General features: G+C 39.7%; 1 protein-coding gene across 1 annotated transcript in view; it reads right to left on the reverse strand.

The window, feature by feature from the left end:
- LOC143021986 (uncharacterized) overlaps positions 1 to 22500 on the reverse strand; it is an 89860-nt gene that overhangs the window by 8261 nt on the left and 59099 nt on the right. Inside the window, exons 4-5 of the mRNA XM_076179913.1 lie at positions 15629 to 15875; positions 4217 to 4336 (exon numbers count right to left, since the gene is read on the reverse strand). Coding sequence (XP_076036028.1) covers positions 4217 to 4336; positions 15629 to 15875 — 367 coding nt within the window. The remainder of the gene's footprint in view (positions 1 to 4216; positions 4337 to 15628; positions 15876 to 22500) is intronic.

Consider the following 22500-nt stretch of genomic DNA (forward strand, 5'->3'; position numbering starts at 1 on the left):
TGCCCTTTCAACAAAGACGGTGCGCTTTGCAATGACGAGTACATTGTACACAACTCAAACTTTGTCTCAAAGGCTTACTTTTCATATCCAAAATGGTGCAATAAAATCGCACATTTCAAAAGTACATAAGATGAATATTTCGCGGGAAGTTTTGAATAGTAATACTTCGATTTTAGCAAAGAACACCAATAAGAGTAAATTAAAATGTATGGAAGCTGTATTAATAAAGAATTACCTACCAGCAATTAATTTAATATTAAATATGTGTGGATCCCTGGAGCTGTCCGGGGCATCCCACGGGGCACCAAGAAGAAATTAAACCAAAGTACCTATCCTAGTTTTTGTACATACAAATATATACCAAGAATTTTTCCCCCTTACAAGGGAGGTAGCCAAAAAGGAAAAGGCATCAAATCATTCCCACCCATTCCATCCCTGAATACACTCCACAACCCTCCACCCTCCCTCTTATCTTAGCACCTCCCGGATGACGGGTCATCCCTGCACCTTGTCCACTGCCCTGGGTCAGAAGCAGTGTCGCGAGACACAGCACATCCACAGCAAGGCCGCTTCTTTAAATCGGCGACCCCCCCTCTCCATCCCCCCATTGCATAAAAGGAGAAGACGGGGAGAAATCCCTTCGGGCTGCATCAAATTTTGCTCACACTTACTACCTCACCCCCCATTCCACCTCATGTATCACAACATCATCCATATACAACCATTCTCCATTCACCCCTGTCTTCTGTCCTCTCCCATCCTTCCTCAACAGACATTCCCCTCTTCCCCAAAGCCCCCTTCACCCCATCCATCCACCTCATCCTAGGACGTCCCCTCATGTTCACTCCCTCCACATCTGCCTTCCATACCTCTTTTACTAGTCTTTCTTCACTCATTCTTTCCATGTGTCCAAACCATCCTAATATTCTTTCATCAACCCTATCTCCCAGCTCCTTTTCCACCCCTGTTCTCCTCCTCGCCTCCTCATTTCTCACTCTATCTAGCCTAGTAACCCCCATCATACTTCTCAAACACCTCATCTCAAACACATTCAAACTCCTTCTCTCTTCCTCTCTTATGTTCCATGTTTCTGCCCCATACAGTGCTGTTGGCACAATCACTCCTTCATACAATCTCCTCTTAGCATCCATTCCCAAATGTCTATTCCTCATTACACTCTTCAATCCACCAAGGCATTTACTCGCTTCTCTCAATCTACATTCTACCTCCACAATCACTCCACCTTTTCCTGCCACATTTGCACCCAAGTATCTAAAACTACCCACTTCCTCCAGTCGCTCTCCCTTAATGCTCACCTCCAGTCTACTGCCACTTTCACCCCTTATACATCTCATCACCTTACTTTTACCCACATTTATCTTTAGCTTTCTTCTATCACATACTCTCCCAAACTCTGCCACCAACTTCCTCAATCCCTTCTCCGATCCTGCCACAAGCGCAGTGTCGTCCGCAAACAACAGCTGGCTCACCTCCCACTTTTCTCCATTTTCTTTAACCATCTCCTATTTTTTTTGTACATTGTACATCATGATTTGTAGATTCAAAATAAAATTACCAGAAGATGCCTAAAGCATAGGCGAAACGTTGTAAGTAATGCATTTGTTTTTATTTCCAAAATCACTATGGTTTCATTTGGTGATATTGTGTTCTTCCTTCTTTCCACAGACAGGAAAGTAGCGAGAAGGATAGAAAGTTTAAGGAAGAAGATTTCCAGTGCTGAGTATGCTGTATTATTTAATAGAAAATATATATATATATATATATATATATATATATATATATATATATATATATATATATATATTGTGATGTCCTTAGCATAAGTAGAATCCTGTTGCTGTGCTGTTTAACGCCTTTGTGTGAATAAAATCTCCTGTTTGTATTTTTAAGGCACCCCTTGCGTGAATATGTGTTGTGTGTTATCATTAATATATGTTACAAATGTATTTCATAAAATGTATGTAATAAAGTAAACAATTGTAGAATACTCGTCTGTTTTAGGGCATGCTTCGAAAACACGTTCTGTCATGACGCCAAGCTCAGAAAAACGTTACATAACTTGGCGCGAAAACATATTCTTCGTTCCCATTGGTTGAAGATGTCTAAACTACCTACTTTAGATACTTTTCGACATACTGGAAACGTAATCACCGATTCCCAGGCTATATAAGAGCAAGCAGAGAGCTACAGCGGAAGAGAAGCATAGAGAAACAGAACGGGAAGATAACCAGAGAGAGAACCAGAGAAGAGAGGAGACAAGAAAAGAAGCAGACGCCCACGGGCCATCTCAATACACGTAGAAGTTTTCTACATTCGTCGATTAAGGCAACCCAACTAAACAAGTCCTTTGGACCTCAAGTACTCGTATCGAACCCGTAGATTGGTAATATCCACGCGAAGTGCAAAACCTTCGTTTTTTTCCAAATTGTTTTGAGCATCTCCAGACTACTGCTGGACTAAGTGCGAACCTACAAACTCCCCCTGTTTTTTCTCGACTACGAAACATCGACAAATTTCCTACGTGTTCCCGACTACCAGAAGATTCTCTTACCAGAAGTTATCGTGCATCAACCTCTCCTCAAACAGCTCGTTTGTTCCCGAGACTTGAAGATCGAACCAGAAGACTTTCCGTTGGTGCTACTTCTAGCAACCAGAATCAAGACTCGTCTACACCATAATCAGGACTTCGTTTCTTCAACCTGTTCTTAAGTGCTGCATACAAGCGCAAACCTAGCTACTCTACCTGGTAATTAAGTATTCATTTATGATTCATGAAACATATATGTTCAATATTTTATGATTAATGTATATTCCTACTTTTTCTTATTCTTTGTCCATTTATGTTGCTTGTGTCTACTTTACTATTGTAAATAACAATTAATTTTAACGAAGAGTTGAATCATCCTGCATCAAGATTCTGTCACTCGCCCGAGCTGCGCACGGCCTCATTTTATTCTATTTTGTTTAATTTTATTTTATTCTCTTTCTCTCTTTTTTCGTGTGGCGACTAGCCTGGCCCATAGGTGGCCCGTGACACACACAACACGCACACACACACATATATATGTGTGTGTGTGTGTGTGTGTGTGTGTGTGTGTGTGTGTGTGTGTGTGTGTGTGTGTGTGTGTGTGTGTGTGTGTGTGTGTGTGTGTGTGTGTGTGTGTGTGTGGTTAATAGTTTATATTTAATAAAATTGCTAGTTGTAAAATAAAGCAAATTATATGTGTAAATTTAAGATAATGAAATTGATTAATTTTGATTAGCTTGCCTAAATTACACAGCAGAATGGTTGACATACTTGATTATTTATAATTAAACTATTCTTCGTTTTTGGGATAAAAACTTGTTATGACATCATCATAGTAAGAGTCTCTCTGATTAACTTAAGTCAGCAAGTTCTTTTCAATGTAGAGCAAACTGAGGCTGCTCAGCCTCTATTGTCTTTGTGTTCCACAGTTGCATGAATTTATTCTCCTTAGGGCAGAAAATTAACCCTCGGCTGAAACTGTTTTGCTTGGTATGGTTCAAATTAATTTAGCCAACCGGAATGCTTCTTTGAAACCAGAATGAAATCCTGTTTTGCTTTTTACTTTTTACCATAAATTCCACTAATCCATCCATATTTTTGTCTCCAAGTTCAGTCTTCAAGTGAATGTCGGAGGTCAGAGTTCGTGACTTAGGTTGCACTCATTCTTTACTTCTGACTGACTTAATAACATTTGGTTTCATAATAGATGATATATTATAAATTCTGCAAGCCTTAACTATGTCCATATAATGAATGGCAGGCACTTTATGCCTTCTAGCCAACATTAAAATTCAGCAGCAAAAACGAACTCAAGTAGTGTGCGTTCGTCGATCCGCACACCTAAGGCCTATATTTTCAACAGTTTCCCCTCACATTCTATGCCACATAATGATACAATTAACTATTAAGTGTCCAGTGCTTCTACAGAACACCTATAGGACTGCAAACAATATGAAAAATATCGTTTTTCATTTACTGCTGAATTTATTTATAACGATCATGCATTTCTCTCTCTGGCTGAAGGTGTACGGAATACGTCTATCACACCCTGAATATACGCCCCTGTTATGAACGTTAAGAGTGACTAATCTTATCATCAATCATTGGAAAAGAAAACAAGTATTATAAATTCTATATTTCTACATCTGGCTCCATAGAGTCTCCTACCTCAAGCCCCATAAGCTGGACGGCCTTTTCTGGCGCCAGGATGATCCATACGACGAAGACGCGGAAGGGGAGAAGGCACACGAAGAACACAGTAACCACAGCCGCCAGCATAGCCACCACCTGCAGAAGAGGCGCAGGGAAGCTGAGAGGAAGAGTGAGGACACGTTTATACAGGAAAAAAGAAATAATAAAAATGTCTCCCGTTATCGAGAATGACGTTGCTCGGCGCCTTATGGATGTCACTACTGTTTCACAAAAGTCCAAGAAATTTGGGTGGTGTAACCGATCCTCGAAATCAATATAACTATATATATATATTCCATATTATAAGTTATACGCACACATGACACGGACCGGATATTTCACAAGCCTTTAGCGCCAATCTCTTTCTTCCTAGACTATATTAGTCACAAGGCACCTCAAGCTCACTAAGAATTTCAACGCCGATCATATGAAGAACACATGATGAAGAATTTAAGCCATTGAATTTCCGGCCTGGACTTTACCTATTATATATTACACATTCAATATATGAAAACATCATATACAGCTGACCACACACCAGGAACAACACGGTCTCCACCCATTTCTCTGATATATATATATATATATATATATATATATATATATATATATATATATATATATATATATATATATATCATAATACATGAACGTGTCCAAAGCCTTCTCCACTAGACATACCGACATGAAGCCTTTCTTCGCTCAATTCAAATACACCGAACAAGCCCCCTCCTTCTTCTAGCAACTCTTCAAAAAATTCACCTCCCACTCAAAGCACCACGAAAACACAAAACCTTATCAACGTACTCAAGCATGAGACAACATTACCTCTCTTCAACGGCAAGAACATTCTTGTACACAATTTCCTCTATGAGGTTGAATCAAAGATAACACGAAGAAACGCCACAGACGACAAGACTAAGATATCCATCTTAACATCCAAAATAGATAAGAATAACACATTAGCTGGTGACGTCATTCAGTCTGATACATTTGAGGAAACCTACAACTATCAGGAATTTGTAAAACACTTTAAAAGCTCATTTGCTGCATTTGAACCACTTGGAGCACTTCCCACTCCCACTATTCTTTGACAAAAAATTACAATTATGGCCAACACACAGCACAAAAGAAAAAGCTGTCAAAATAGCTTCAACATTTAAAAGTGAACTCAGAGAAAGCCTCAGAAATTCAGACTGGGTCTCAGACAACAAAATATTATTAGAACACGTAGTTTCACTCATGGCATACTTTCGACTACTCTCCCAATTACACCCAGACACACTCCAAAAAGCTATCACAATTCCATTCACACCAGGTATCACACTAGGCGAATTCTCCAGGAAATTCCCTGGCACGGACAAAGCTATCACTCAGATACAGAGACAGTCGGTACCCATCGCACTAAACCACACGATAGCCCAAGTCACATGGTCCCCCTCACATCACACGATATCAAGACATACATATCGCACGTGATATCGCTCACACCAACGCTCTCCTTCAAAGCCACAAATGTTCTGTACATACTACCACAAATCAGGACACCTCGTTAACACGTGTTACCACAGGTATCCGTCACAACCAGACAAACATTGCGATCATCACGGTACATGTTTTCACACGATTAGTCGTTGCCGTGTGCTGCTAGCACGGAGGTAACACAAACAATAATCCCCAGCTCGCTCTTCTCCTAGACATTTACGTAACACATCTTCTGTTAGGCATTCACGTAACACCTCTCCTGCAAGGCATTCACGTAGCACATCTCCTTTGTGACTACAGAATACAAAGACTCAGTGCACACCAAGAACAGTTAATTCATACCCAGATATTCAGCCATGAACTCTACTGATACATACCCTGGATATCCCAAACCTATCTTCCCATTCCTTAATTTTCAATACTACCTCTAGCAACACCAAAGTGACAATCTTTCTCGACACGGGTCCCCCAGTTAACATCATGTCAGTACATAGTTTCAACAAATTTTTCACTGAAACAACACGTGTCACCATTTTGGACCCCCTCCCTCCCCGACGTCACCCTCTGCAGTGTCAATGATGTATCATTAGCTATCATTAGCTTCAAAGATGAGTGCTCTTCCATTTCAGTTACTACCTACGTAGTTGGTGTTTATTTTCCTGTTGATATCTTCATAGGCTTAACATTGATGAAGCAACATAACATAACCATTTACCCTGATCAACATGCCATCATTTATGCAAACCATTTCTTCCCTGCATTGCCATCAGCAACTTCCCACGAAGTCACCACATCAACGTGGCCGAGCAGGCGGAACATGATTTAACGTCAGTTAACGCTACCACTCCCCCACTCAAATTCACTCTGCTTCATCACATGAGGATGTACCAGCTGCTAACACAAATGGCACCGACACCCAAACACCTCCCCACGACTCTTAACTCTGCTATCTTAATGACAGTTGTGGACTTGCATTCCTAACGTGACAGATGCATTAATTCCTCACGCATGTCCAAATTAGCAAAACTAAGGACAAAACGTCCAGTAAATAGCAATGATCACTCAGATCAACCACACACACACCCCGACACTCTTCCCTAAATTCTCTGGGCCCTATTGTATCATTAGACATGAGTCAATGAACAAAGTTAAAGCACTCAGTTTGCATGATCTTACGGAGACCGTCTTGTACAAAGATCATATCAAAAAAGTCCCCCGTGGCCTTGACACAGAGACTGTTCCTTCACAAAATCACACTATCCCTGCAATAGAGGACCATCACCAATGCCCTCAACCAAAACCTAAACACACACACACACACACACACACACACACACACACACACACACACACACACACACACACACACACACATATATATATATATATATATATATATATATATATATATATATATATATATATATATATATACATACATATACCAAAGGATTCTTCCCCTTACAAGGGAGGTAGCCAAAAAGAAAAAGGCACAAAAACCATTTCCACCCATTCCACCCCCAAACACACTCCAATCCCCTCCACCCTCTACCCTCCCTCTTATCTTGACACCTCCTGGATGACGGGTCATCCCTGTATTTTGTCTACTGTATCTTGTACCCGTATATATATATATATATATATATATATATATATATATATATATCCGTATGTGTATTCACCTCGGATCTGCTGCAGTCTCGTTCGAGACAGCCAGACACCACCCTACGGCAGTGAGCTCAGAGCTCATTATTTGCCGATCTCTGGGTAGGTCTGAGACCACTCACACACCACACACCGGGACAGCAAGGTCACAACTCCTTGACTAACATCCCGTACCTACTCACTGCTAGGTGAACAGGGGTTACACGTGAAAGGAGACAAACCCAACTTATCTCCGCCCGGCCGGGGAATCGAACCCCGGTTCTCTGGCTTGTAAGGCCAGTGATTTACCAATCCGCCACCGAGCCGTGTGTGTGTGTGTGTGTGTGTGTGTGTGTGTGTGTGTGTGTGTGTGTGTGTGTGTGTGTGTGTGTGTGTGTGTGTGTGTGTGTGTGTGTGTGCGTGTGTGTGTGATAAAACCGTTTGGAAAATAAAATGAAAGGTGACCGAACATTTTCGTCTATTTAAGACATTTTCAAAGGTACCTTTGAAAAGGTCTTAAATAGACGAAAACGAAAATGACAGAGGCGAGATATTAGTAAATTTTGCAGAGAACTACAATATGAGGATAATGAATACCTTCTTTCAAAAGCGTGTAGGTCGTAAATGGACGTGGAGAAGTCCAAATGGAACAACAAAGAACGAAACAGACTTGATATTAGGAGATGAGAGCAAAAGCGTTAGCAATGTTACGGTAATAAATAAAGTCAACATAGGTAGTGACCATAGAATGGTAGGTTGCACATCTAAATTCAACTTCAGAGCCGAGAGAAATAAACTAGTCTTAAAAAAGAAAATAAGCCTTGCAAAGGTTAAGGATAATAATAAGAAATTTCAGTTAGAAATTAAAAATAGATTCGAGGCTATAAGAACTAACGAGGACAGCGTGGAAGTTATTAATTTGAATTTAGTGAATATCAAGGAATCAGCAGAGAAAGTAGGAAGTACAAAAAACATTAGAGAGAAGAAATACTCCAAAGCTACAAATGACCTAATTAAAAGAAGAAGGAACATGCAGATTAAAAGCAGGAGAGACGAAATAGAAAAAGTAGAACTAAACAAGCTTATCAACAAAAGGCAGAGATTAGAGAAAAGAAAGAGAAACATGGATGAAATAGAGAATACTATTCGGAAAGGTAAAAGTATTAAAGTGACCGAGCGCAGACATGCTTTAGGAAGACAGCAAATAATATGTTTGAAAGATAGAAATGGAGAAATAATCATATGTAGAGACAAAATGGTAAAAAGAGTAGAAGAATTTTACCAAGAGCTTTACTCGTCGAAGACCGTAGTTGAGTCAGTAAATTCATGTGTAGACGTTAGTAGTGTACCAGAGATTACAAATGAAGAAGTAGAGTTTGCTCTAAAAACGTGGAAAAGCACCAGGGGAAGATGGTATATCAATAGATCTGTTGAAAGACGCAGGTAAAATAGTTCATATTAAATTAGCTGAGTTGTACACCCAGTGCTTACGTCAAGAAAGCGTTCCTGATGCGTGGTGCAATGCTATAGTGATTTTGCTTCATAAAAAACGAGACCAGAAGGACCTTAGTAACTATCGACTAATTAGTTTGTTATCAAATGTATATAAAGTATTCTACAAGATCCTTACAAATAGACTAAATAAGTTTTAGATGGAAACCAACCGAGAGAACAGGCAGGCTTTAGAAGCGGATATTCAACTCTAGACCATTTGCAGGCGATAAACCAACTAATCGAAAAAACAACAGAATACAATATACTTCTGTGTTTAGCTTTTGTAGATTACGAGAAGGGCTTTGGCTCGGTAGAACAAATAGCAATACTAAACTCACTACGCAAATAGGGTACAAATGAACAGATTGTAAGAGTTTTAGGAAAGATTTATGAGAAAGGTACCGCTATAATTCGACTACATAAAGATACAGAAAAAATAAAGGTCGAGAAAGAAGTACGGCAAGGCGACACAATTTCACCCAAACTATTTACAGCTTGTTTAGAAGATATTTTTAGAAGGTTGAGTTGGGAAAAGAAAGGTTTGAAGATTAATGGCGAATATTTAAACCACCTAAGATTTGCGGATGACATCATTCTTATTTCAGAAAGAGCAGAAGACTTGCAGAATATGTTGAGCGATCTAAACAAAAAAAGTCTCAAAGTAGGCTTAAAAATGAATAAGAGCAAAACCAAAGTAATCTTCAACACGAAAGTTCAAAGTAAAGAGATTGTAATTGATGATGAGAGTCTAGAGGAAGTTGAAGAGTATAATCATATAGGCCAGATGGTGAAAGTGACGAAAGATCATGATAATGAAATAAAAAGACGTATTACAATTGGTTGGAAAGTGTTTGGTAAGTATAATAAAATCCTGAGAGGCTCTCTACGTAAAGTTTACAATCAATGCATTCTACCAGCAATAATTTACGGGTGTGAGACTTGGAAGCTGACGAAGGCGATGGAAACAAAGCTAAGGACTGCACAGATGAGAATGGAGAGATCAATGATGGGAATAACACTGAGAGACCGAAAGAGAGCAAGTTGGGTGAGAGAGCAGACTAGAGTGAAAGATATCGTAGAGGCAGTAAAAAAGAGGAAGTGCAATTGGGCAGGTAAGTTGGTGCGAACAACTGATGAGCGATGGAGCAGGTGTGTTACTGAATGGACGCCGCGAGATAGGAAGCGTGGAAGAGAGAGACCAGACAGAAGGTGGAGAGAGGAGATCGAGAAGTTTACAGGAGTGACGTGGCAGAGGATGGCACGGTCGTGTAATTCACGGAATGCTATGAAGGAGGCCTTTGTTCAGCAGTGGGCTCTGGATGGCTGATTTTATTGATGTGTGTGTGTGTGTGTGTGTGTGTGTGTGTGTGTGTGTGTGTGTGTGTGTGTGTGTGTGTGTGTGTGTGTGTGTGTGTGTGTGTGTGTGTGTGTGTGTGCGCGCGCGCGTTGTGTGTGTGTGTGTGTGTGTGTGTGTGTGTGTGTGTGTGTGTGTGTGTGTGTGTGTGTGTGTGTGTGTGTGTGTGTGTGTGTGTGTGTGTGTGTGTGTGTGTGCACATAAATATATTTATATATGTATCTAATAACATACAAAAATAAAGACCCAATAAAACAGAGAAATCAACCGATTTTTTTTGCCTTTGGTGGGCGAACCCATTACCAAAAGGCGACACCCCCATAAGGCCAAGGGTCCACGGCGAAGGCGTGGCCGGCGTGACGTCACGGCAACGGGGACAACTGATTGGCCGAGAGTGGTGCCGTCACGGCAACGGAGACGACTGATTGGCCGAGAGTGGTGACGCCTCTCAATCCTCATCGTTTTCGGCCAATAATTCGTCTGCCTTGCCGTGACGTCACCACTCTCGGCCAATCAGTCGTCTCCGTTGTTGTGACGTCACCACTTTCGGCCAATCAGTAGTCCCCGTTACCGTGACGTCACACCGGCCACGGCTTCGCCGTGGGTGCTTGGCCTTATGGGGGTGTCGCCTTTGGTATGGGTTCGCCCACCAAAGGCAAAAAAACCGGTTGATTTCTCTGTTTTATTGAGTCTTTATTTTTGTATGCATTTCTCTTTCAAAATTATTCTGAAATGACGTCAGTGGTGACTATACAATATCGACTACCGTTACGATGCCAAGAGACGAAACGGCGAAGAAGCGTAGACTACATTATATCGAAATGTATAATATGTAACAACAGGCCATGAATTCATGGGATGGCTCCTTTGGGGGCCCCCGTGGTTCCTGTGTGGGCCCCTGCAGCTCTTCTGGTGGCCCCGCGCCTCCTCTGGGGCCCCGCGGCTCTTCTGGGAGCCCCCGCTAGTCCTTTGGGGCCCCTGGCGATGCTCCGGGGGCCCCCGCCGCATATATGCGAGCGAAGCGAGGAAGCGCCGTAGGCCAAGCAACCAGGCGTAGCCAGGTGCGGCGAAGCCGCTGCTTGTATCAATAAATAGATAAATAAGTAACTAAATAAACTAATGCCCGGTAAATATAAGCTATGAATATTCTAAATGTGATCAATTATCACCAGTGAAGATACAAGGTTAAGGGAAAGGTGATGTCATGTGATAACCTAGGTCAGCCTGCGCCCAAGCAACCTTCTCTGTGAATGTGTATAGAAGCTGTCTGCTTTGACTGAAGATGTAGCACATGGATAATATTTCTGCCTTCAATTTGTTTTTCACCATTATTAACAGTAATTATGTCTCGAGTTTCGTTGACTGGAAATCCGCTACCATACGATGGCTGCCAGTTTTCCTCGAGCCTTCACATAGAGCTCTCTGGGAATAATCTAAGCATTCTATGTTTTATTACTGTATAACAGTTTCTATATTATCAACTGAAAATAGAAAAAGGTGGGGGAAAGTTGCCACATGTCAATTCTCCATATATAAGAAAAATACACCGTTGAAGTTATAGATTGATCTGGGGTCCAGTCCGGAAACCAAGTGCTGGAGAGGAGCAGTTGCCGCTTACCAACTCTACATATGTGAACATGTAGAATAAATACAGTTAAGGTTGAAACCTACCAAAATAACTAGATATTACTTATCTGATGATTTTTTGTGAAATAATGCCCAGTTTCTTCATATTCCACCATAATCGCTTGCAAAGCTCATGATCATGAAGTGTTCTATATGTTAGGTCAGATTAGGTTAGGTTACGTTAGGTACGGTTGGGTTAAATTAGGTTAGGTTAGGATAGGATATATCTTAACATTTTATACTATAACCACTTTCAATATTGAGGGTTTTCAAGATGGCGGTCAATACCTTATTAAACAAGGCAGTTTGGCAAAAAACCATCACAGTTTTGGAAACCTGAGTAAAATTTACAACCGTTTGCCGGTTTTCAGTAGGTTTCGCTCGGATCTGGTCGGTTTCGACGAAGCGTCTGTTCTTTTTGAGGAGGCTTCAGCTCAGGCAGAAATAATGAATGAGAGTTTACATTCAGTCTTCACAAAATGGCGTTTTTTAGAGTAAAGAATGGTGGCCAAAAATTTGGATTTAGAAGACTAAGCTACTTCCTTTATATGGGGAAAAAACTCTCAGCATGTACATAGATAGCTCCCAAAAGCCTTTTTTATTGTAAACTACGCTATTTTTTGGCAGAATTCTTAAAGAATCTTTTTTTTTTTTATTTACTTACTAGTCTTGAATTATCACCATAACCTCGTCATTGGTAAATTTTGCTTTTATCGCATTTTTTTTCTAGCACGCAACTCTTTTGTGCTTACATTTAGCGGCTATAGTAGTAGTAGCAGTAGTAGTGGTAGTAGTAGATAAAAGGGTCGACCACAGTCATTGGCGGGAGAGGGGCCAATGAACTGTGTCTGTGGGAGACAGACCCTGCTGCTTCCACCACACAGTTCCAGTAGTAGTAGTAGTAGTAGTAGTAGTAGTAGTAATAGTAGTAGTAGTGGTGGTGGTGGTGGTGGTGGTGGTGGTGGTGGTGGTGGTGGTGGTGGTGGTGGTGGTGGTGGTGGTGGTGGTGGTGGTGGTGGTGGTGGTGGTGGTGGTGGTGGTGGTGGTGGTGCTGGTGGTGGTGGTGGTGGTGGTGTAAATGCCTTGGCTTCGGCGACCCCTAGTCCGTTTTGGATTTCGCTTCGTTTAATTTTGGACTTTGGTTGTCCTGTGTTTCCAGAAGTTATATATTATTTGTCGGTTGTCTTCCAGGTTTTCTGTTTTAGTATTGAGCATTAATAGTTTCTTGAGGATCACGTCTTTGTTTTCTGGGTAGGGTTGTTGGAGCAGTTAGTAGTTGTGGTAGTTAGTAAGGATATTGTTATTGGCTAAAGCTCCATGACATAAGATTTAAGGTTGCAAACTAGTTACAATCTCCACAACCTTGTAAGTTACAATCAGTTTAGGGTATTCACTGCCAGTTACAGCTAACCTTACTGACGGCATAATGGCATTCTGTAGTAGAAATATCTACACATGGTCATGATGATTCAACTTCATGAATTAATCTGTATAAATGCATTTTCAAGTGCAAGTATATTTCGTCAATAACTATCGCGCCCCCAGTTGGCAGTGCTTGACAATTGCTTTTGAAGTCAGAACTCCCGCTGCTTCCGACTAGAAGGGCATATGTTCCTTGCCTCTGGGAGCCCAAACGTGGTAGAAACTGTAGATCGTGGCTCTACACATTTTGTACCCGAGGAATGAAGAAACTTGTATGGTCAAGTGCAAGGCAAACAAGGTTCTTGAGTAAGCATCTGTTGTTTTCCTGTTGATAATTTATTTTTTGTTGACTTTTCGCCTCTATATTATATTTGTTATATCTCATGATATTTATATACATTTTAGGTAGTTTTCTTATTTATAGTTCTATTGTTTGTCTGAAAGGTTTTTAATTTCTTTTATCATTTTCCCTTCTCATATTTCACTCTTGCATGATCAACTCTCCTCTATATTCTATCCTTTCATATGGTGTCAATATTCAATTTCTTTTCTCGATGTTTCATGTGTTTGGAGGCTGCTGAACAGGCAGATTATAGTGTTTGGACTCCTCTCTTTCTACCTGTTTTGTTTCTTATATACAAAAGGGAAAAACAAGGGGACCTAGTACTGTAGGAGAGAGGCCAAACGCAGAGTATGGGATCCAATATATTTGACGTTTCGCCCAGCAGGGCTTCTTCAGGGGACCCAGTACATTTCCTCAGAAATGTAGAAGGGGGTAATGAATACCACTAGAGGCAAAAGATAATTTTAGGAAGAGATATGATGATTACAGTGAAAAAGAAAGAAATGACAAGTAAAAGGGAAATTTGAAAAAGAGAAGAGAAATAGCAATCAAGAGAGAAAAGTGAAGTAAAGAAATTTATAACTCATCCACCCCCAAGAAGGGAAAATAAAACACAAAGACACGCGATCGCTTCACATAACATGGACTGTGTGTACCTCAATCCAGAAAAGCATTTTTAATAAAGTATCCCACAAGTATCTTATATGGAAATTGGAGCACATTGGCGGGAAGACACATGAGAAAAGTAGTAAAGAATAAAATGGAGAGTAGTGACGAGTGGACCACAAAGTTCTGAAAATGAGCAATGACTGGAAAAGACAATCTTTAAACTAATTCTTGGAAAGCGAATGCATTACAAAAAGGAAAATAGGAGAAACAGTGTTGATAAATACAACATGTTACATGACAGATATATCAGCAGGATTGTGGACGGGACATACACTGCAGAAGATTAAAGTGGCTTTTCACTTTATGGGTGAAGAAATTATGAAAAACCTCAGAGAAACCCTAACCACTCTAAGACTGGAATATGCGTCAGTGGGTCCCAGCGCAGTAAAGGATAGGAAAAGATCGGAAAAAATCGGAAAAAATCGGAAAACTACACATGGCAGCAACCAAACTGGTTTCCAGTTGACACATATTATGAGGAGAGATTAAAAACACTGGATCTGCTATATTTTAAAGATTAATAAGATTGACAGGAGAGACCTGTTTATTAGGGGTAACTGGGCTTTAAGAGGTTAGGAGAACAAATCAAGAAAGACTACATGTTTAAAAGATGTGAAGATATACAGTTTTCTATATGAATGCATAACTACATAAAATAGCTTAGGTGACATAGCCCAAGTTAGAACAATATAGTAGAGAAGAAAAAGGAGGAAAGGGAAGTGAATTGGGGAGGATTGAGGGGAACGGGAGTAGTAGTGAGGAAGGGAGGGGAGAGTGGCATAGGAGGGGAGAGAGTGGAAAGGAGGGGAGAGGGGGAAAGGAGGGGAGAGGGGGAAAGGAGGGGAGAGGGGGAAAAGGAGGGGAGAGTGGGGAAAGGAGGGAAGAGGGAAGTAGAGAGAAGGGAGCAAAGGAGAGGGGAGGGAAGCGGAGGAGAGGTGAGGAGAGGGGTGGAGCGGAGAAGAGCGAGTGAAGGGGAGGAGAGGGGTGGAGGGGAGGAGAGGGAGTGGAGGAGAGGGGATGGAGGGAAGGAGAGAGGTGAAGTGGATGAGAGGGGGTAGAAATTGGGAGTATAGACAAAGCTGGATGATACAATGACAAATTTGAGAGTACACGTTACAATTAGGTACATATGGTCACGGTCAGACTCAAACTTGCACATTTGTTATGTTAATCCGAATACTCAGATTTTGAAACAATTCATAGTTAATTTTTGGAATACTAAGAAATAAATGTAGGATGTCATGAGTACATTTTTTCTTTTGACTTTCATCTACATTAGTACACTCAAGTACATGTACAAGCATACACACAGGCATGCACGTACACACTCACGAACATACAAAAGACCAACCTGTTTCCGGGATTTCCAAAGGGGTGATTCAATGTTCCTGCTTGTTCTCCGTCGATAGGCGATCAGTCTAGCGACGATAAGCGAGTAGAGAACTAGCAGGAGAACAAGGGGCAACACGAAGAAAACGCCGATGGACCCCAGGTAGTAGTTCTTCTGCCATTCCTTATTTACAGGCGTCAGGCAAATGTATACCACAGAACCATCGAAGTACTTATATGTCGACAGCTGAGAGAGCCACAACATGGGCCTGAAGGGAAAATCAAAAGACAAAGAGAGTGTTAACAGATAAATGGATACATAAGTAGACAGACAGGTAGATAAACACACACAGATGCATAGACAGATAGATATATATTGATGGTTGGGTAGCTAGAATACACACACACACACACACATACATACACACACACACACACACACACACACATATATATATATATATATATATATATATATATATATGTATATATATATATATATATATATATATATATATATATTTATATGTATATATATAAATATATATATATATATATATATATACCACTTTACCCAAGTTCTACGGCTTACCAAAAGTCTAAAAAACACCATCCCTCTTCGACCCATAGTAGCCTTCAGAGGTTCACCGACTTATCATCTCGCTTAATTCCTGGCAAAACATTTTAGACCACTAGTTGACCATTCACCACATATGCTACAGAAATCAGTCGGCTTCATTATTAGAATTAAAGGACTCAATTTTAGTAGAATTGTCATGGTTTCCTTTCATATTCAATCCATGTTTACTTTTATTCCATACAAATTGGCAAAAGGATCGCTGAGATTGGCCATGGAGGAGAACCCGGGATTCGTGAACAATCTTTCTCTGTGCTTAAAATCAACCTACTTTGGTTTCAGAGATCACACCTACCACTAACGCAGAGACACCATGGGCTCGCCTACTTCAATAGTAGGGGCTGAAGTAGTAATGCAACGTCTTGAGCAACAACTACTAAAGACAGCCCCTTCTCTCAGCTTTGGATTTGGTACATTGATGATGCTTTCACCATACTGCACGGCAAAAATATAGTACTTTTTCAATTGCATCAATAGTATTGAGCCGGACATTCAATTTTCGATGAAATTGGAGACAAATTATCAACTTCTGTTCTTAGATGTCAACATTAAACGTGTAGGAGGTACCCTTGTGACAAGTGTTTACAGGAAACCCACTCCTGGACCACGGCAGCCACAAGACTGCCACTAGACGAGTGTGATCAGGATACTTTGGAACAAAGCAGATAAAATGTGTTCCACGGTGGATGCAAAGAAGGAAGAGAGGAAGCACCCAAGACAAAATTTTCGAGACAATGGATACCCTCGCAGAACCGTACGCAATTGAAAAAAATACGACGCACCAAAACACAAGAACGAGGTCCACGCACGATACACAGTCACAGTCCTTTGCATTAAAGGCGCTTCTGAAGTCACTGTCAGAGTGCTACGCGATAACGGAATACAGATGGCCCACAAACCCTGTATCACTCTACACAGAAACCTCACTAAAGTTAAAGACATAGAACACCACACACAGCAAGCCGGAGCAACTTACCGCATAGGCTGCCCTGATTGAGACACAGGTACATAGGGAAAACGCAGAAGAAACTAGCTACAAGGATAGTAGAACACCAATGAGCAGTGATAAGAGAACACCCGAAATCTGCCCTACACAAGCACACATCAGATCACCAATATACCATCAACTGGAGCGAAGCCAAGATAATACACAAAGACAATTTCCAAAAGAAAATACTATTTTTAGAAGCATGAGAGACCAACGACAGTTGCATAAATGGGAGCATGAACCTCATATTACCTTAAAGATATCTAGTATTTTTTATTTATTTTTTATTTCAACAATGTGTTGTAGTCCCCCCTCCTTTTTTTTTTTTTTTTTTTTTTTTTTTTTTTTATCAAGAAGGTTCTTTTCCGGGTTCCTTTCCATTTTGCATTTGACATCCTATTCTCAATGATCACTTGGTACCCACTCTTCCAGTTCCCCATCAGACACCATTTTTTTTTTTTTTTTAATTCAACACTTTTCTATGTTCACGTGTCACTATGTTCTTTTTATTTCATCAAAGTCTTTTATTTGATTTCAGTCTCTCATGTCCAGGTCTCAGTTACAGTTTCGCTTCCCGTTTTATTTAGGCTTTTGATGACAATTGTTCCCAAGGGTTATGACACGCCCAGTTCCTTACCAGCCAACAGACACTTTCATTTTTCAGTTACAGCATTATTTTTCCTCGTCCAATTAATTGAAATTCCGATGTTTGTGCTGTTCACATTGTTCTTCTGTGTAAATTTATTCCATACATGTTCACATGATAGTTACCTATATGTACGCATGATCATTTCTCCCTTCACATGGGACACTTGGTCGGCCATCTTGGTCTGGTTGGGCGGTCATTCTCCCTCCCTCCCTCCCTCCCCCTTGTGTTTCTTGAGTTTCCCATATTACCTTTTGGTTTCACTTTTGTTATTGTTTTTGTCTCACTCATAATGTATTTCTTTGTGTTTGAGCATGATTATCGGAGCGAGGACTCCATTTAGTTGTTTTTTTCTCAGTTGCATCATGGACCACATAAAAAAAAAAAACAAGTTCACTGTATGTAACCCATTATACCCCTGAAGACGATTCCTGAGTTGGAATCGAAACGTCGGGTCTAATAAGCCCTTCAAATAGAATCTGGTACTGTAATCACGCGAGCCTTGGTTCAAATCCGGGGACGACAGTCGGAATTATTTTATTGACTACATCGTCACTAGTGATTCTATTCAGGTATGAGTACGACATTACGTCCTCAAAGGAAACGTACCAGCTTAACCACGAAGCTACGTGAGTTGTTAGTTCTTCGTAAAAATGAGTACGGACGGCAGTTTGCAATCGATTTAATTCCTCGGGAGTAGATTCATTCCCAGGTTGAAGAATTTTACACAACCGATAGTCTAGTGGTAGAGTGTATTTACCTAGTTGTATTATACGGGAAGGGAGCTATGCTCGTATGCCCCGTCTTTGTATCTCTCAGCATCAAGTTTTTTTCTTAAAATCTTGAATAGTGTTTGCACACATTGTTTCTTTGTCCAATTTGTTCCAAGAAGCTATATTTTTTTCAGATCTCGTCTGTAATTATCTTTTTTTAGTTTCTTTTCGTGTCCTCTTGTTTTTCCATTGTCCCATTGCAATAAGTCATTCTTATCTAAGATTTCCATTTCTTTCATAATTCTATAGATAGTAAGTCTCCTCTTTCCCTTCTTTGTTCCAGAGTTGGTAATTCTAATTTGGACAGTCTTTGTTCATATGTCATTTTGTAAAGAGTTGGTGCCAGTTTTGTTGTTGCTCTTGTATTCTTTCTAACTTTTTTTGGTATTGGGTGTCCATAGCGTTGTTGCGTACTCGAGTTTTGGTCTTATTAGTGTGTTGTGTGTGTGTGTGAGTGTGTGTGTGTGTGTGTGTGTGTGTGTGTGTGTGTGTGTGTGTGTGTGTGTGTGTGTGTGTGTGTGTGTGTGTGTGTGTGTGTGTGTGTGTGTGTGTGTGTACAAAAACAAATTCGAAGCTTTAAGAAATAACGAGGACACCATCGAAGGTATTAATTTGAATTTAGTGAATACCATTAAGGAATCGGCAGAGAAAGAAGGAAGTGCAAAAAATATTAGAGAAACATACTCCAAAGCTACAAATGACCTAATCAGAAGAAGGACTATGCAAATTAAAAGCAGGTGTGACGAAATAGAGGGAGAGTTCAAAAGAAAGAAAAGGCAGAGTTCAAAGAAAAGAAAAAGAAACATATATGAAATACAGGAAAGGTAAAAGTATTAAAGGGGCCGAACGCAGACATGCTTTAGGAAGGCAGCAAATGATATGTTTGAAAGATAAAAAAAAAAAAAAAGAGAGAGAGATTATTAAATGCAGAGACAGAATGGTAAAAATAGTAAAGGAATTTTACCAAGAGCTTAATCGTCAAAGACCGTAATTGAGTCAGTAAATTCATCTGTAGACGTTAGTAGCGTCCCAGAAGCTACGAAAGAAGTAGAGACTGCTCTGAAAAATATGAAACGAGGAAAAACACCTGGGGAAAATGGTATATTGATATATCTTCTGAAAGATGTAGGGAAAGAAGTTCATTGTAAATTAATTCAGTGCTTATGTCAAGATAGTGTTCCTTAACCATGGTGCAATGCGATTGTGATTTTGCTTCATAAGAAAAGACCAGAAAGATCTTAGTAGCTACTGACAATTCAGCTTCCTATCAAATGATCCTTACAAATAGACTAAGTCAAGTTTTAGATGGAAACCAACCAAGAGAATAAGTTGGCTAATCAGAGCTAGGAGCGTTACCACCAGACAGGTAGTGCGTTACCAAAAAATCTGCTTATACATACTGCTTATGTGTATACACACATACACATACCCAGTAACGTGGACCACTCCAAGGAAATTAAAATCGGTAACACACTGACGGAAACGCACCCCAAAATTATCGGTAACGCACTACCTGTCCGGCGGTAGCGCGCCCAGCGCTGCAGGCTTTTGAAGCGCATATTTGACCCTAGACTAGAGGTTCCCAAAGTGGTCGATATCGACCCCCAGGGGTCGATGAGACCATCCAAGGGGTCGACAAATAGCCAAGGGGTCGAAAGGGGGTCAGTAGATTGCTAGGGGGTCGATATCGACACCCAGGGGTTGATGAAACCATCCAAGGCAGAGGTTCCCAAACTTTTCAGCTCATCGACCCTCTAGTAAAGTTTAAGGTTTTCTATAGACCCCCAAAATATTAATTCGCGAATTATGTCAGTTTATTATTATTGGTGTTGTTACTACTATTAATGCTAGTAATGTTATTATTATTATAGTTGTTGTTATTATTATTATTATTATCATTATTATTATTATTATTATCATTATTATTATTATTATTATTATTATTATCATTATTATCATTATTATTATTATTATTATTACTATTATTATTATTATCATTATCATTATTATCATTATTATCATAATAGTAATTATTATTATAATAATAATAATAATAGTAATAATTATAATAATAATAATACTAAAAATAATAAAAATTACAATAATAATAATAATAATAATAATAATAATGATAATAATAATAATAATAATAATAATAATAATAATAATAATAACAATAATAATAATAATAATATTAATAATAATAATAATAATAATAATGATAATAATGATAATAATAATAATAATAATAATAATAATAATAATAATAATAATGATAATAATAATAATAATAACAATAGTAATAACTATAATAACAATAATATTACTAGTATTAATAGCAATAACAACACCAATAATGATAATAAACTGACATAATTCGCGAATTAATATTTTGGGGGTCTATAGAAAATCTTAAACTTTACTAGGGGGTCGATAAGCTGAAAAGTTTGGGAGCCCCTGCTCTAGACCATTTGCAGGAGATGAATCAACCAATCAAGAAAATCACAGAATACAATACACCTCTTTGTTTAACTTTTGTAGATTACAAGACCTTTGATTCGGTAGAACATACAATACTAAACTCACCCCGCAAGCAGGGTGGAAACGAGCAGATCGTAAGGGTTCTAGAAAATATTTGTGCTAAAGGTACTGTTGTAATTCAGATTCAAAAAGTTATAGGAATAGTCCATCGAACGTAATCGAATCGTGATAATTCAAAAACAAAACGTGTTTGCTGCCATAATGTTGTTTTGTTTACACACTGCAGCAAATTATAAAGATGCATCGGGCAGACGCTTGCCGGCCAGAACGGCCCATCGCCAACTCAGCCCATCGACTGTTTGAGACACCATCTTTGTTTTGATAGATGCGGAGGCCGAAGAAATTAAAGTATAAGTTCGTCTACCCTAACCTAACCGTGGTGGGCCGACTTGGTCGAATATATGAGCTTAGTTAGAAATGGGCCGAGTTGACCCTACACCTGCCCCATCAAAGCCAGTATGTACGATATCGAGGGATTTCCATAGGCAAGAAAAAAAATCCCGAAATAGAAGAAATTAGAAATGAAAGCAGAATAGGTGAGGGAATTAGAGATGAAAGAAGAAGGCGTAGCGAAGTCGATCTTAGGCCAGACAAAGAGGCTATTGAAAGGCAAAAAGAAAACGTTGAAAATTCATCAAATTTACAATTGTTGCACCAAATAACTCAAATGAGTCTAGAAATGGAAAGACTCATAGCACAGCGTGAGCATCGGTTAGCTCAGGTGTTTAGGAAAATCAGTGTAAGGGGTGTCATTATAAAGGCCCAAAAGCTTGTCCCCGCTTTCGATGAAGGGGAACCTGAGATTGTTTTTCAACATTCGAAGGCAGCGTTTCTCAACCTTTTTACCCTTGTGTAACCTTTAAAATAAATTGCATGTCTCAAGGAACCCCTGCGCGAAAAAAAATACCATATATTTCTCATTTTATTTTCATCGTAATAATAGGTTAGATAGGATGATGTCTATATTGCATTATTACAATAACCAAGAATATGTCGTGCGTGCTTAATTATATCATGTACAGTATATGAAATTAAATCAAAAATCAAAAGTGCATTAGCTTATCTCAATTGTTCTCGCGGAACCCTTAGGGACCTTTTGCGGAACCTTAGGGTTCCGGGGAACCCTGGTTGAGAAACACTGCACTAAGGCCTTAAGTGTATACGATGCATGATTATGACAAAATCAAGTATGAGATATTGAAAATATATAAGATTACTCCAAAAGACTCCCCGGATGGAACTGACGATAGTGAGGAGAAGTGGAGACCAGCAGAAGATCCAGGAGAAGACCAGGAAGGCGACCCTCAAG

This window comes from Oratosquilla oratoria, chromosome 43 (genome assembly GCF_046742065.1).
Source record: "Oratosquilla oratoria isolate Oo_2021 chromosome 43, ASM4674206v1, whole genome shotgun sequence".
Taxonomy (NCBI): Eukaryota; Metazoa; Arthropoda; class Malacostraca; order Stomatopoda; family Squillidae; genus Oratosquilla; species Oratosquilla oratoria.